Below are 13465 nucleotides of genomic sequence, written 5' to 3' on the forward strand. Positions count from 1 at the left end.
ACTCTCAAGGCCACAGAGTGATTTATCATTAGTCTACTTGGATACTGAGTGTTGCCTGTTACCTGTCGGGGCTATTGTTCTTCAAGGCTTCCCGAATTCAGTCTCAATCTCCGTTGTTCTGGGCTCTTTGACAAGACACACAGCTCACTCTCCATGACAACTCCCATGATATCTTCTCCCCCAATAGATGATTCCCCCCAGAGTCTAACCCTAACCTGTTCTCCTTTTCTCTAAAAAAAATGTATATTTTAACTTTTTTTCAATAATATATCGTACTTTCCGGGGGTCAGGAAACTTAACTGTGAAGATGCATCAGAGGAGTAAGTCGTGAAGACGGCACAGATTATGATTCAGATCAAAAGACAACCATTTGAAAAGTTGAAACTGTTTCTTTATTATTTTTCTTTCTTTTATATTAATTTTCTGATTTATTTTCTGATAATAATTTTGGATAGGAATATATAAGCATTTTTGCTTCTACCAATACCTTTTCAGTCTTTCTGTTTTATATATTATATAGAATAATATTGTATTGTATTGCAATGATTGACTGAATAAAATATACACAACAAAAAATACACAACAAACTGTTTCAAAACAAATGTCACTCAAACTTTTTTGTTATTGCCCAAATAATCCATACAATGCCATTGTTTTACTCAATAAGGCCTACAAGTTAAAAATGAGTCATGTTCACAAAGATATTAGGTTGATAAAACGCAACCATGAGGCGATAATCTATAATTTTGTATTTATAAACATTCATAAAGTGGGGGGGGGGGGGGGCAGATGACTTTGAACATGGTTGTGTTGAAAGTCATTATAACTGGACAAACACACACATGCATAAACATTCATATGCACATTTCTCTTAACCCTTGTGTTGCCTTCGGGTCATTTTGACCCGATTCAATATTTAACCCTCCTGTCGCCTTCGAGTCAATTAGACCCGATTCAATGTTTAATGTCGGTGTTCCTTCGGGAGTCAACAAACAAACATAAAGTACCTCACACTTAAACTTGGAAAACAATATTAATTCTAATAATTTTCTGGAGATTTTAATAGCTGGGGTCATATTGACCTCAAGGGTAAAATATGTTAGTAAATATAAAGGTAACAGGAGGGTTAAACATTGAATCGGGTCATATTGACCCGAAGGCGACAGGAGGGTGAAACATTGAATCGGGTCAAATTGACCCGAAGGCAACACAAGGGTTAAAATAGCAGCAGCAAAAACAGGGCAAAAAAATGTAATAATCCAAGATTGACCCAATTGTTGTTATGGTGGCTGCCGAGTGTTTATTCGCCTGCAGTTCCTCATCTGCCCACACGGTGGAAGCACCCGCCAAGGGGACATCGACTCCTTTCACTGTTTCTCTCCCCAGATGGCGATAACGTGCAACACACGTGAGAGACTCGTGTTCACATGCGACGTCTTTCCTCTGAGGAAAGGAAGGAATTTAATCTGGAGTTAAAAACGCAATAAAGTGTCCGTCACAAAGCAGCACACTGACGTCATAGAGGGATGCATTGTCTTGCTCAAGGACACACTCCCGGGTGTTTTCTGTTGGCTGACAAGAATACTTGAAACTGTGTGCTCCCCGCCGCCGCTGGGTCACACATCACGTGTTTCGCCATGCAGCGCCAGTGGGTGGACGCCCTGCTGACTGGCAGCTCTGAGCAGTGAAGGAACAGAATAGAGAGCAACATAGACTAATGCAAAATATCCTAGATCCTTTCCCCAAGCACCCTTAGTGACCCGAAGACGAGGACACAGTGTGAACACACTTCAGTTCTCTACAGCTCTCCTGTACAACAGGAACAGTCGTTGTGCTCGATGGAAAACATCTGAGCTTTAATAAGTTCATAATTTGCATTCAGCTGCATCTGCTGCTTCTTAAGTGCTTTTATGTGACTGCCAAGACGTGCCTCCTGCCTGTAGGCCTACTGTGTGTGCGTGTGCGTGTGTCCTCCTGGCTCCTTGATTGGACCAACCTCACCTGCTTAAGCAACCAAGCTGCCTTCAATTAACTAATCACCCCCTGCTGTTTTATCTCCCCTGGTTCCTCCTCGTAGTCTCAGCTGACCTGGTAGTGGCTGCTCTCATGGAAGATAAACAAACTAATGGTGTTTGCTTCTCGGCCTGTCTATCTAGTTATTTCAAGTTATTTCTAGTTATTTCTAGTTCTCACAGTCATCCGTCCTCTGCCTGCCATTCCCCGACAGTAAACAGTAAACAACACCACGCATTGTAACATTTTATAAATTAACCTGCATGCTTAGCCATGCACACGCAGTTTTTTTACATCACTGTGTTACTTTTTTCTTTTTTTAAAAATACTTCAACAGATCATTATGAATATAAATTTGATGCAGACTGATCTGGGTCTCCGGGAAACGGTTCTCTTTAAGTGTTTTTAAAAATAGATTAAAATAGTTGGAGGTAGTTTCATCTGGTTGTAGATGTTTTCTTTGACTTGAGGTGTGATGACTTGAGTCTTAGTTTTTTTATATTGTCTGTCATTGTTGTATGTCTGAAACTATGTGTAATGTGCTACTGCTGCTGTCTCGGCCAGGACTCTCTTGTAAAGGAGATTTTGAATCTAAATGAGGCATTTCCTGGTTAAATAAATAAAAAATAAAATAAAGAAATAAAGAAGATTCTACTTTTACACTGATGGATTTACTTTATTTGAATTATGCAGAAGCCTGAAGCGATACAACCGCGATAACAATCATATGTAATCTATACAGAATGAATTAAATCACACTAAACTCTGTCACTTGATTATTATGTACATGCTGTTCTACAAAAAAAACTCCTTTTGATTCTAAAGAAAAAAGGCAAACATGTCCAAAATAGGCAGCAGCATCCCCTCCAGAAGAAGACGACTCCCCCATCGGTAGCCTACTCCCTCCTTTCAGCTGCGTGAGTTTAGTTGTTGATGAAATCTTATCAAAGTAGTTCTCAGGTAGAAGTTGTACTACTACTAGTCACAGTTCAGAGCGGCAGTGTCCCCTAACATTAAAAAAAATTCTCTGTTGCTTCTCTTAAATATTTCTATCCCTATCTGGACATCTTACATTATTTACCAGTAGCGGGCAACATGATCACCTTGACCTTAACATCAACCCCTTTATGTTTATCGTGCCAGACGTGTGTCCGCTTGGCCTTCTCAATCATTTACATCTTTAATTTCCTTATTTCCTTATTGCGCAGACCACTCTCAAGGCCACAGAGTGATTTATCATTAGTCTACTTGGATACTGAGTGTTGCCTGTTCCCTGTCGGGGCTATTGTTCTTCAAGGCTTCCCGAATCCAGTCTCAATCTCCATTGTTCTGGGCTCTTTGACAAGACACACAGCTCACTCTCCATGACAACTCCCATGATATCTTCTCCCTCAATAGATGATTCCCCCCAGAGTCTAACCCTAACCTGTTCTCATTTTCTCTAAAATAAATATGTATATTTTAACTTTTTTTCAATAATATATCGTACTTTTCGGGGGTCGGGAAACTTAACTGTGAAGATGCATCAGAGGAGTAAGTCGTGAAGACGGCACAGATTATGATTCAGATCAAAAGACAACCATTTGAAAAGTTGAAACTGTTTCTTTATTATTTTTCTTTCTTTTATATTAATTTTCTGATTTATTTTCTGATAATAATTTAGGATAGGAATATATAAGCATTTTTGCTTCTACCTATACCTTTTCAGTCTTTCTGTTTTATATATTATATAGAATAATATTGTTTTGTATTGCAATGATTGACTGAATAAAATATACACAACAAAAAATACACAACAAACTGTTTAAAAACAAATGTCACTCAAACTTTTTTTGTTATTGCCCAAATAATCCATACAATGCCATTGTTTTACTCAATAAGGCCTACAAGTTAAAAATGAGTAATGTTCACAAAGATATTAGGTTGATAAAACGCAACCATGAGGCGATAATCTATAATTTTGTATTTATAAACATTCATAAAGTGGCGGCTATGTTGTCCCGGGACTGCAAAATGAATTCGAAAGGTGCACTTGGAGGGAAGTTCTCCCCCAGATGTGTTTGTCATTGAAACTTAGAAATAAGCTGCAATGTAACGTTGTACAAAACAATGGGATTGTAAGTTTTTGTATGATACAAATCATATAATAGTGCCATATACTGTGTCCCTAGAGGCTGGAGGTTGGAGATACACTCGGCTGTGTTGGCACTAATGATGCCCCTCATGGCCGGGAGCCTGTTAAGAGTCAACAGCGTATTAAAGTAGGAAATAAAGGTGTTTTAAGAAAAGACTGAGTCATAACTGGCCATTCAAAAATATTGTGCGCTTTTTAAACACTCATTCACGGACTTGCTGGCACACACACACTCGCACAAACTCTCCACAGCCCTGGCGGACATGATCTGCATCAGGAGGGTTAAAACAATATCTACATTTTTCAATTGGCTCTGTGCGATGAAAAGATGTTTTTACAAATAGCGAAGCATAATATGGACGTACTGATATGACTGTGTTTCAAATGCAGATGTTGTTAGAACAGCCTTCACCTGAACTTTTAGGGGTGAAGTAGGTGGTTTTGGTTCACAGGCCAATATATTCATGAATGCAACAAGTCATCTGGGACCCAAAGAGCATGTTTCCTAAGATATTTTCTGGCTCAGGCGAGCATTCCTAAAGGATTCTCATGTCCTGAGTTGAACCCTGAAGTGAACCAGTATTGAAAGACTTCAACCCAACCATCTCCATCCAGAACCATTTGATTTGTACGCCTAGAACTCACATGTCAGGATAATATAATTGACAATATAATTCATTTCCTCTTGTAAAGATAGGGGTGAATGAATTAATAGGAGTAGGCAGAGCTTGTAAAAAAATGTGGAATGATGAAAAGAAACTCACAATTTGTTTGAGTCTTACAGGGATGTCAAACTCAAAGTGTGTATCTTTCAGCACTAACAACACAAGAGCCACTTGTAGGTTAACTTTTAATTAATTGTAATGTTTGCTTGACTGACGATAGAGGGATGTATGGAGCAAAACTGGTAAATGTTGATTTATAAAGAACTCATTCTGTCTTTTTTTTGTTGGTTAAATCTTGTGCTGAGAAACTTAAGATATCTCAATCATCATATACAGGAGGCAGTTGGAGAATATCACCGTCAGATAATGCAGTTATTCAGGAGTTGTAATAAGACGTGTCCAAACCGACATACCACATCCTTTTGCAATTTCCTGGAATCGGATGCTTAGGCTTCCTAATACTTTGAGACGCCTGATAATCACGTGATCCATCAGGAGTGTTTCAGGTGGTGTAATGTAAATTCAACACATCATCTGACTTGAAGACATTTTGACATTGAAAAGCATTTTATTTTAAATAGATGTTCATGTTGTACAAAATGTGACATTTGACGATTCGAATAACTTGACATTTGACACATATTTTGTCGGAGGAACCGTATGCTTTATTTCCAGCATATGATCATCCTTTTTTTGTTAATCATGTCTAGCAATGCGCTGGAGTCCCCTGCACACTCTTACGAAACCCCAGTGGTTAGCTAGCTACCTTGATATAGTGAATATGGAACTTTCAATAGCCGGAATACATGGTGGAACAATCTTATCCTGGTCCACGGCTTTAAGCAACATTTAACAATATATATATATATATAATTGTAAAATAATATAATACATCCCCTTATAGCTGGAGATGTTTGAAGGGGGTACATTTACAGTATTTATGTGTTTGTGTATTAGGATATGCAGGTATGTGCATATATATGTGCAGGTTTTTGCATGTCTACCCATATTTATATATCTATTCTTTTTTTATTTAGTTTTTGGCTGAGTACTTTTGTATACGTACAGTACATCTTTCCCTTTGCATGTGCATATCTCGAAAACCAATAAAAGATTTGATCACAAAAAAAAATCATGCAGTAAATATTCATAATAAAGCTGACGTCAGGGTTTTCATGCATGGTTTCTAATGCAAAATACAGTTTCTCAAATACAATTCTTTCACAGGCTTATGTTCAGGAAAAAAATATTAGTTTTTCCCATTTGCAAGTTTTACAATTAGTTTTTTGTTGACAACTGATTTTATTATCTCATTATTTCAAACTAATTGCACGTGTTCTGTGCAAAGAGTAAGTTAAATGGTCTACAATTTGCACAATAACCACTTGCACATCAAACTGATGAATTGATTCTCAATGAAATAGTTTTGCTGTCTTCACTACTTCTAAACATTCTTTTATTTCAATTCAGTTTATTTGTATAGCCCAATTTCACAAATTTGTCTCAGAGTGCTTTACAAGCTGTACATAGACATCCCTGCCCCAAAACCTCGCATCGGATCAGGAAAAACTCCCAAATAACCCTTCAGGGGGAAAAAGGGAAGAACCCTACAGGAGAGAACAGAGAAGGATCCCTCTCCAGGATGGACAGGTGCAATAGATGTAATGTGTACATCATCTGAGTGTTTAGAGAACGTATAGTCTCACTCATTTTTCTTCCGTCTCAACATGAACAATGAACACACATTTTCTCAATGGGAATTTTTATTATAAGTAATGAAAAAAAAAGTATATTCTCTCAGTGAGAACGAAAACAATGTAAAAGCACTTTCCCCCCCAAAGCAATCACCACTTAATCCTCTAAATTCACAGCCCACTAATTTCAGGAAGTGAAACATAATTCTTGATTTTTTTTTTTTTTTAGCATCGCATACTAAGACATTTAGTAAAAGATGCAATGTAAACAAGATTAATTGCACTGCATTAATGGTACATTGACACACAGTAGATACACAACAACTTGCTCCATGAGGCCTGAATTACAGCAGAAACTATGTTATGCAACAGACTCAACCCCTTTGGACCAGACAAGGAGATATTCATAAAGAAGATATGGATACAGGAACATGATCATTGATTAGTCTTACAAGTTAGGATAGTTCTTCTCGAGATGAAAATAAATATAAATCAAAAATGGCATAACAATTTCTAAATGTTGTGCTTCTTCTCTTCATTTCCTGTGCAACTAAGCATACAGTCACCATCAACTAAAACAGAGAGGAGAAAAAAACATGAATCACAGAATACGTTTCATTTTCACGGGGGGAAAAAAGTGCACGTCAAATATTGAATTCATAGAGAAGACAAAAACAACGAGCCTACATAATCCAAATGTAGGATTAATAGAAGAGCTATACAAAGAGGACACAAACTAGTCAAATGAGCTTCAGTTAAGGATTTAAGAATTTCAATTTTTTTTCCCAATATATTTAAAAACAACTGGTTAGTGATCTTAGATCCTTGTTGGAGAGACACCTGTATCACAGAGAGAGATTCTCAATTCTCTTAAAATTTCATTTGTTTTAATCAGCCACCGACAACTCACCTAAATAAAAAAAATTAAAACATTCACACCGGTCCACATCGGTTCAGTGCAGGGTTCAACTACAGTGAGAAGTAAACATACATGAAGATGGCCAAACACACGTTGATGAGCAGACCCACGTTGAGGAGGGTTTTAGTTCTCGGAGGCTCGTACAGACGCTCTGCAATGAGTCGTGCATCCTCACACACACTGTTTGGCTTCGGGCTCTGCTCTCCCTCCTTGAATCCACAAAACCACTCCAGTAAACGCACACTCCTGCTAGTCTCCCCGCCAACTTGGCCGCTTTCCTTTCTGATCATCTCTACTCTTGCGCTATCAATTTGTTCTGGAGGGGTGGCTTCGGGGGAAGTTTCCGCACTCGGGGCGTCGGGGTAATAGTGGGCGGACGGGACCAGGGCCGTGACATGCGGCCCATCCGGACACTTCTCCTCTCTCACATCCGGGAGCATTTCTTCACGGAGGCCGTTGTCTGCGCTACTGTGGCTCTTTTCAGCCAACTTGTAAATGTTCTTCCTGTCCTTTGGGGGAACCGTTTCAACGCTGCGGAGCCCCCAGAACGTGGCCGTACGGACCTGCTCCTCATCTGGTGGCGCGGTGCAGAGGCTCACCACCACCGCCACCAACCCTGAAATCCAGAACAGCCCAGAAGCAAAATACATGTAGTGAATTTTCACGATGAAGGCGGGCCTATCGTCGGGCTGGTCACAGTGAGGCTGGCGGTAGACGAACGCCAGGACCAGTCGCACGATACCGAGCGCGAGACCCACCATCCCTCCGCAAAATGCGCCCATCTCGTTGCACCGTTTCCAGAACACACCCAACAGGAAGAGGGCGGCGATTGGTGGAGTGAGGTAGCCGGCAACCTCCTGGATGTAGAGGTACGTCTGCCCACCTTGCATTTCAATAATAACCGGGACCCAGGCGATGCTAATCACCACCATGAGCACCACAAACAAGCGGCCCATAATCAGCAGCTCGCGCTGAGACGCCTTGCTCCGAGCCGTCTTGTAGATGTCCAGCGTGAAGATGGTGCTCGCGCTGTTGAAGATCGAGTCGAGGTCGCTCATCAAGGCGGCGATCATGACCGCCATCATCAAACCCCGGAGGCCCACGGGCATCACGGCCATGACCAGGCGTGGGTAGGCCAGGTTGGAGCAACCGGCATGAGAGCCGCACACGGACATGCAGTGCTCCGGCCCGATGCACACGAGCTCATCCGCAAACAGGATGCGGGAGATCATTCCCGGAATGACGATGAGAAACATGGGAAGGATCTTGAGCAACCCGGCCATTAGCGTAGCACCTTTAGCGTGAACAATGTTCTTCGCCGCAAGTACTCTCTGAACAATGACCTGGTCTGCACACCAGTACCAAATAGACGAAGGGGTCTGGCCGAGGAGAAAGCCCGGCCACGGGATGTCTTCATCCAGGGGACCCCGGAGGACACGGAGAGCATTGGGTTTGGGATCGATTCTGCAGGAAGGAGAATAGCTGAAGTTTCCGCTGGCCATTATTGCAGTGACATTGGGAACTGCCAGCATGTACTTAGTTCTGACACCCTCTAGTCCACCGACTTTGATCAGGCTAAGGATGCTTAACGTTAGGGCTCCACCAATCATCAACACGGCCTGAAGGGAATCCGTGTAGAGCACTGCCAGCAATCCACCAGTGAGTGTGAGCAGTGCGGTCATACTAATGAGCAGGACAATAGACCCATACATGTTCCAACCCACGGACTCTTGAATGAAGAGAGCTCCGGCATATAAGTCCACAGACAGCTTGGTAAAAATATATAATAACAAGGACAAGAAAGCAAAGTAAACCTTGAGCCTCTTGCCACCGAAGCGTTTGGATAGGTACTCCGGCATGGTGTTGACTCCCGAGAGTATATACACCGGGACGAACACCCAGCCGAGCAGCTGCAGAAGTAGAAGGGCATTAAATTCCCACGCTGCAACAGCATAGCCGCTCGCAGCACCGGACCCAGCCAGGCCTATGAAGTGTTCACTGCCAATGTTGCTGACAAATAGTGACGCACCTACCACTACCCACGTCATAGAGCGTCCAGCCAGGAAGTAGCCGCTCACGGTGTTGCGATTGGATTTCCACATGGCGAAAAACCCAATGGCTAACACCAGGACAAAATACAGGGCGACGACAGCCACGTCCACCACCTCCATACCAGGAGCCATTTTTTTTAGATCACCTCAAACTGAACACTTGGAAATAGAGGCCACAACTATACAAACATTTTTTTATATACAAAATAGTGAATTACCAATTTAATTGTTTAAAATGGAGGAATGGAAATGCTTTGTTGTGATTGGTTGTCTGGAAACTGTGGTGTCCATCGTCATGTCAAAGTCAGCAGGCGCGCTTTTGAGATGTTTATCCATTGGCACTGCGGTCGTTCTGGTTTTCAAAAGGACGACGTTGTAGGCCTACAAAAGACTAGAGTTCAAATTTCTGAAAGACAACAAAGAGAAAAGAAAAGAAAACCTCAAGAGCCATAATTTAAAGAGGAAAAAATAGCAAATGCTTTAACGTTTACAGCCTCTCTGAAAACAGAAAGTGAGGTTTAAAAATGACTACCTTTTTTAAATTGATGTAAAATTACTTATAATATTAAAGTACAAAATAGTCGACTATGCAGCCAAATTTGCTCTTTCGGTGCTACATTATAATATTAGATTATTATGAATATTGATGCATTAACATGCAAGATGTTCTAGTGTTGTATTTAATTTACTCAATATAAATAAATGTGGTGAAGGGAAAAAATAAAAGTACAATATTTACCTTTGAAATGTAGTGGAATTGAAAGTAGCATCAATATTTTTACTAAAGTACAGTACTTGAGTAAATGTACTTCTTTCCATCACTGGTTGTGGAAAAAGTCCCGCACCAAGTTAGTTGAATGCTTTAAAATTCAACAGATATGTATAGATTGACAACAACAAATGTTATTCAGATGACATATGCATGGTGCGTGCACGCACACACACACACACGTTTGTCTGACCTCTTGTGTTTGCAGCATACCACGCTTGGTAGAAGATACCCGTGTGTGTTCCTCCTCACAGGCTGTATGCTTCAACCTCTCAATAAGAACAAGTGTCCATCCCACCATCCCACCGGCCAGGGCTGCTGCACTCCACGTGTTCGCCGCGGTCTGCCCAGGAGACAACCTAAAACACAGCAGTCAGAATAAAGATTAAAGGCTGCATACAAAATATGAGTTGTATATCAGACATATTTCCAGATTGACTGCCATGGTGGAAATCCAATTTTTATTTTTTACAATATCTGCAAAATAAATACCAATTTGAAATTAACTGTAAATGTCAAGTTAGTTAAAATAAATGTTCTCCTCCTGCTCCCAGATATCTGACTTATCAAACACAAGCATCCCCACACTTTGTATGTTTTGAGTGAATGGCTGACCACGCTCATCTTATCATGAATGCTCATATTGTGAAATACTGTAGGACCCGTTTAGCTTCAGTTCTTTATAATAATATCATCATGACAATAGTCATCTGTGAAATGTAATTTTTCTGAACGAAATACATTTTCACCTGAGGTTTTGGTTATAACTTTGTTAGCCATATAATACGTACAGCTACTGTCAAATACATAACACGTGTTAACGCCTGAAGAGCTTCTGCATTATTTTAATCTGCCTGCACAAGAACGAACAAAAGATAATGTGGCCGGTGCGTAATGTTCAAAGTATAAATATAAAGTAAGAACTTTGAATTACAATATGGGATTCTGCTTGTAATAAAGGCTTCTATCGTTGACTGCACAATTTTAAAAAAAATTGGTTGTAATTATTTATAATACATACGTGCAAACTCATGAGGGGTGAAAAAGGAAGCCTCAAAGCTTTTAGAACCACAACTACAGTCATTTTATTGTTCTGACCACAAATCTAAATAATAATAATAAACAGTTTAAGACCAAAAGGTTCTCCGCTCTGACTCAGCCCTATAATGATAGTAATAACAAATATACATTGTCATTATATATAATATGGTTAAAGTCATTCATGAACCAACTTCCTTTTTTTGTTGTTGCCTGAACAGTCCTCATGGACTTCTCCCTGAATCTGTTCTGTCTCTACCTGTTTGTCACGATACTCATATTATAACTTCTATACATATTACATACCTGCCATAAATATCATGATACCCGATACCAGAATTCAATACACCATACAAACAATATGGTACCATAATTACGAGACTGGTATATTTATCTATAATAGTAATAAATAAAACATCTGTATGGTTCACTTTTTACCAACTTTTTCAACACTTAACAAATGACAGTAATATGAGCCAGATAAATACATGAGCCAGTAAATACAGCCAGATATGAATGAAACTACATGGTTCCATCATAGCATTGATTATACACTATGAGGCCGTTAGTCTCTGACCAGATGATCCACAGTTCATCAGGATGAGCAGCTGGAGAGTTACAGAACTTTCCAGACTGAAACATTTCACTTCTGGCATCTTTTTATTTTTTAAGCCGAAGTCTCTAAGCTGCGCCACTTCTCTCGCTGTGAGCTGCGCAGCGCAGTGTGCGCAGACAGCTCGACACGGAGCAGCGCGTGCGCTCTGATCGCTCTCTTAATGAAGTATCGATACTAAAGATATGCTAAATCACATCGTGTTTAACGTACGGGTACTTTGTTAGCATCGCTACACCGTGCAGCGTGACAGGAGTAGATGTAGCGGGCTAACATTCAAGCTAACCTGAACCCCCAAACGATGTCGACATCTGAACGCTGATTGGCCGAGACGCGACACGTCCCATCAAAGATGTTTTATTGCGAAGAGCACCACTTCACACTTTTCTCCGCGTCTCACTGCAATCTCAACGGCAGCGGGCCAGGTGACCCCCCCAAAACAAAAACTCTTCGGATCTCCACGATTCACGTGGATGACCTATTTTGAGTTCAAAACGGTGAATTTCACCGAAAGGTGACAAGTTTGCAGGTATGATAATAGTTCCGTTTCGTCTTTCAATTGATTACTTTAATTGTCACGGTCACTTCTAACAACAGCGGAGTCACGCCACCTGTGGGTTAACCACGGAGGTAAGTATAGGCCAGGTGCATCCACAGACCCGATTGAACCGAGGCTGCACGTTTGACCCAAGATGACCACCGTCGTTACATACAGCTTTGCATATGAACACATGTTATTATGTTATTATATTATTAAACATGTCGCATGTCACTGTATCAAGTGTGTTAACACGGACTAGTAGTAATGACGCACACTACCTTGTTTAGCTAGCAGAGGCTACACGTACTACGACTCGTTGCTCCCAAAGAAGAAAGGAAGATGAAAATGGGGACGCGACTTCTTCCGGATGTCTCGTGTCCTCGCTAGAGAGCTGCTGCTGCTGCTGCTGCCGCCTCCTCCTCGCTCTCATGTGCACGGTCCGGTTTTCTAAGGAGCGGCTAACAGACACCAAACAAACGCAGCACTCTTCTTCTGCTCCTCAAGCCACGCCCCCTTCATCCCACGTGAACCGCCCGGGTTGTTTGGCTGATAATCATACCGCCTTCATGTTCTTCTTCTTCTTTAAATTTGAATGGCGGATCGCAACCAACTTGCCTAGGTGCATACCGCCACCTACTGTACCGGAGTGTGCAGATTCATGTATAACTGTATTAACTACTCAAAAATAAAAAACAAAATAAACCTATAAAACAAAACAAAATACTAATTAACTGCCCAACTACTGACCCCGCCAACAGACCTACTCGCCACTAAATCCTGCGGCCTAGCCCCGTATCTTTGGCAAATCGCAGCAAAGCCCTGTAGCACTCATGCCCATCCTGGTCCGCTGCCAGCACTCCCTCCAAACTCCACCTCCGTCCCCGCTGACACATTTTTTCCTTCAACCGTTTTCTTTCAGAGCTGTATTTCACACACTTCATGATCACATGCTCCACATCCTCAGTCTCGTTACAAAAGTTACATTTAGCTGTTCCCACTTTTGCCATTAAGAACAGAGTTGCATTCAG

The 13465-nt window shown here is 41.0% G+C and overlaps 1 protein-coding gene and 1 long non-coding RNA gene across 2 annotated transcripts; both read right to left on the reverse strand.

The window, feature by feature from the left end:
• Positions 1-5360: 5360 nt before the first annotated feature.
• LOC130209590 (uncharacterized) lies at positions 5361-12939 on the reverse strand. Its single transcript, XR_008834647.1, has 4 exons — positions 12716-12939; positions 10439-10604; positions 9695-9882; positions 5361-7078 (listed from the first exon to the last, which is right to left on the reverse strand). It is a non-coding gene; the product is annotated as an uncharacterized LOC130209590 (long non-coding RNA).
• Positions 6558-9678, reverse strand: slc5a3b (solute carrier family 5 member 3b). The gene has a single exon (XM_056439334.1). It carries the CDS (start codon positions 9606-9608, stop codon positions 7476-7478), a length of 2133 nt encoding a protein of 710 aa, XP_056295309.1. The 5' UTR covers positions 9609-9678; the 3' UTR covers positions 6558-7475.
• Positions 12940-13465: the final 526 nt, after the last annotated feature.

Source organism: Pseudoliparis swirei, chromosome 2, assembly GCF_029220125.1.
Source record: "Pseudoliparis swirei isolate HS2019 ecotype Mariana Trench chromosome 2, NWPU_hadal_v1, whole genome shotgun sequence".
Lineage (NCBI taxonomy): Eukaryota > Metazoa > Chordata > Actinopteri > Perciformes > Liparidae > Pseudoliparis > Pseudoliparis swirei.

Bases quoted from the DNA above. Each gene is read 5' to 3' on its own strand.
- slc5a3b (XM_056439334.1), bottom strand. From the start codon at position 9,608: ATGGCTCCTGGTATGGAGGTGGTGGACGTGGCTGTCGTCGCCCTGTAT.